The 3,057-nt window shown below is 63.1% G+C and overlaps 1 protein-coding gene across 1 annotated transcript; it reads right to left on the reverse strand.

Annotated features, from left to right (window-relative positions):
• Positions 1–2: 2 nt before the first annotated feature.
• Positions 3–434, reverse strand: EMIHUDRAFT_78274 (hypothetical protein; the record flags this gene model as incomplete). Its single annotated transcript, XM_005780390.1, has 1 exon — positions 3–434. A coding segment is annotated over one exon (432 nt), but the record flags the coding sequence as incomplete, so codon positions are not given.
• Between the last annotated feature and the right edge of the window lie 2,623 nt (positions 435–3,057).

Here is a 3,057-nt window from a genome sequence, read left to right on the forward strand (position 1 = left end):
GCCTCCTGCACGAGGCCGTAGAGCTCCGAGGTGGACGCCTGGTAGAAGCGCGTCTTCCCGGCGAGGCCCGACGAGCGGATCGCGTTGAGCAGCCGCAGCGTGCCGAGACCGTCTGTGTCAGCCGTGTACTCTGACATCTCGAACGAGACTTTGACGTGCGACTGGGCGCCGAGGTTGTACAACTCGTCGGGCCTCACGGAGGAGACAATCTCGAAGCAGTTGGTCGAGTCGGTCAGGTCGCCGTAGTGCAGGTACAGCATGCGCGTGTCCACATGCGGGTCTTCGTACAGGTCCTCGATCCGGCGGGTGTTGAAGGAGGATGAGCGGCGGATGACGCCGTGCACCGCATACCCCTTTTTGAGCAGCAGCTCCGCAAGGTAGGACCCGTCCTGCCCAGTGATGCCAGTGATGAGAGCGACCTTATGTTCCGCCATCGCGATCGAGTCCCCGCCAAGACTGTCGAGGGCGATCGAGTCTTGTGCAAACACCCTGTGCGACACAAAGAGAAATCTAAGGGTCTGCCTGGCGCTGCGCTGCTCGCACGCTGCACTGCACAAAGCTGCGACAACAAGGGGAGGCTCCTGAGCTTGAGCGTTGAGCAGTGCAGCTGCGGGCGCTCGTGGGCGGCTGTGCAGTGGTGAGAGTGCCTGATTGGAGGCGAGCTGGTGCTGCGCCAGGGTGCGCAGCATGCGCTCTTGCTCTGTGCTGAGGCATGCTGGCTGGCGCCCAACACAATGCCCTGGATGCATTGCTCCACGCCGTGCTGGCTGGTGCAGTACTGCCAGTGCGCCGACTGGCGCGCAGGGTGCGCGTCGCCGCGCGTGGCACGGGTGGCTCGAGAGGCGCGGCTGTCGTTCAACCCCGCGGCGCATGTGCGCCGCGGAAGCTGCTCGACAGGCTGCGGGCATCGCTGCGGCAGAAAGCGCCCGCCCTCTGCTTTGCTTTCGCCCGCGTTTTACGACAACTTTCGGTTTATCATAGCCGCCGAACTTTACCTAGCTGTTTCTTTATAGGCGTCTCGCAGCTGCGTATTCTCGTATTATCTTCAAGTAGTTGCGTGGGGGCGGTATGTATTCTCGTATCAGTAGTTAGTGTCGTGTCCACTAGCTCCGAGTAGAGGGTGCGTTCTGCAGTTAAGGGGAAACCCGGTACACGGAACCATCCCTCGGAGACCCGTGTTATGGCCCTGCGAACGCGCACCCCCGGGGCTAGGGCTCTCTAGCCCGTAACCCGATCCCGATCATCCGGCCCGCTGGGTGCGCTTCTCAGCTCCCCGGCCCTGGATGTGAGGCTAATGACTACACTCCAAGTGCTCCAAGTACAAGCGCCTCCCTCTCTCTCCGGCTGCGCGCCTGACCGGTGCGGCCTCCAAGTCGGCGTGGCCGATGTCATCGTGGCCGACTTGTGGGAGCAAGCGTCGAGCATCAGCGATCAGGGGGCAGCGCAACAGTCTGCATCGGGCGGCGCAATGGACGTGATTGACGATGATGGTAGCCATAATGTGTCGTCGCCTCCGCAACCGAAGAAATCACCGCTAGCTCCTTATCAGACGCTGGGTTGTTGCACGAGTATATGGGACAAAAGCGTCGAAAATGTCCCAAAAAAGCGTGTCTGAGTTTGTTGCAGCCCCACAGCTGGCGCGCGCTGCCAGGAAGCACCGCTCGCGTGTCGGCCGCACTCCCTGGCACCCAGGGAGTGCGGCCGACCGACCAGACCGAGTAGGCTCGACGCCGCGCTCGCTGTGGGGCTGCAACAAACTCGCCGCCGAGCGTGCCACCGACGGCGTCCCGGCGGAGGTGATGGAGTGTGAGACCTGAGGCTGCGGAGGTGACGCCTGAGGTACCGGTCCGTGCACAGCGACTCAGCCGGCGACCGCCACGGGCTCAGACGAGACTTGTCGACTCGTTCCAGCTCAGCTTCACCGTGGTCCTCGGGCGTCTGTCGACGTCAGGACCACCCATACAGCTCGCGGGTTTGAGGTCGCAAGAGCCAAGATGGTGGCGTTTGGACATCCCAACCATCACACAAGACAGCCTGTAGGTGATGGCGGGACGGCGCAGTGTTTGTGGCACTCGGCAGTAGGCACCCGCGGCACGGCCCCGCTGTCGGCTCTCGCGGGCTGCGGAACCGGCCCCAGAAGGGGACGGTCCGGGCGAGTGTGGCAGCTCCTGCGCTAGTATGGGCACCCTCTATTATAGCACTACTGATCCTGGTCATTAGAGCTGCCAGGGATAGCGTCAGGAGCTGGTAGGAGTCAAAGCCCCTCATATTTGAGACATCGTGTCCCATATACTCGTGCAACAACCCACAAGGTGGTGTGCGTCCGTTTTTCGTCACGGGTGTGCAGTGCCTAGATAAGTCTGTGTGCTGTGTGGTGCACGCCCTCCGAGCGGGGCGGGGGGTCTGCCCGTCGGGTTGCTGCCCTAATCCCACCAGGGGTTGACTGCTCTATTTATTTATTTGGCCTGGCGCGCACGCTCTGGCACTTCTGGCACTAACACAGGTACACCACGGGAGCCGCCTAAGCGACTCCAATCTCCTGCGAGGACGGCGGGCGAAGGCGCCGGGTGCTCAGAGATCAGAGTTGCACGCACGTGTGGCAGACGGATGGAGGCTCTTGACGTCCCCATCAATCACTGCTGCCCGACCCACGTGTACAGGGCCACAAACAGCGTCTAAGTTGACGGGTTGGAGGGAATCCCCGCCCGTGCCGGGAACAGTTCGTCCGAGTCATGCGGGAGCCAGGTGTCCCAGCTCGCGTCAAATCCGAGGAAGCGCACCTTTGCCTTGCGTGCGCGGACCGCGATCACCTTGGCTTCCCACCTAGCAGTGGGGTGGTCTGGCGGCGCCCATGCCACCTCCACCGCCTCACCCTTGGTCCGCTTCGTCGAGCGCCACAATGCGGAGGGCCGCTCCTCGTAAGGGCGCAGCTGCGTGAGTGGCCTCCACTCGTCTTCACCCTCGTCCTCGTACCCGCGATAGCGCACGAGCACCAGCCCGTTGGCGGCGCTGAACGCCAGCGCGTCGGCCTGCCACCACGCGTGGCGCATCTCGTCC

Source organism: Emiliania huxleyi (genome assembly GCF_000372725.1).
Source record: "Emiliania huxleyi CCMP1516 chromosome Unknown EMIHUscaffold_2151, whole genome shotgun sequence".
Taxonomy (NCBI): domain Eukaryota; phylum Haptophyta; order Isochrysidales; family Noelaerhabdaceae; genus Emiliania; species Emiliania huxleyi.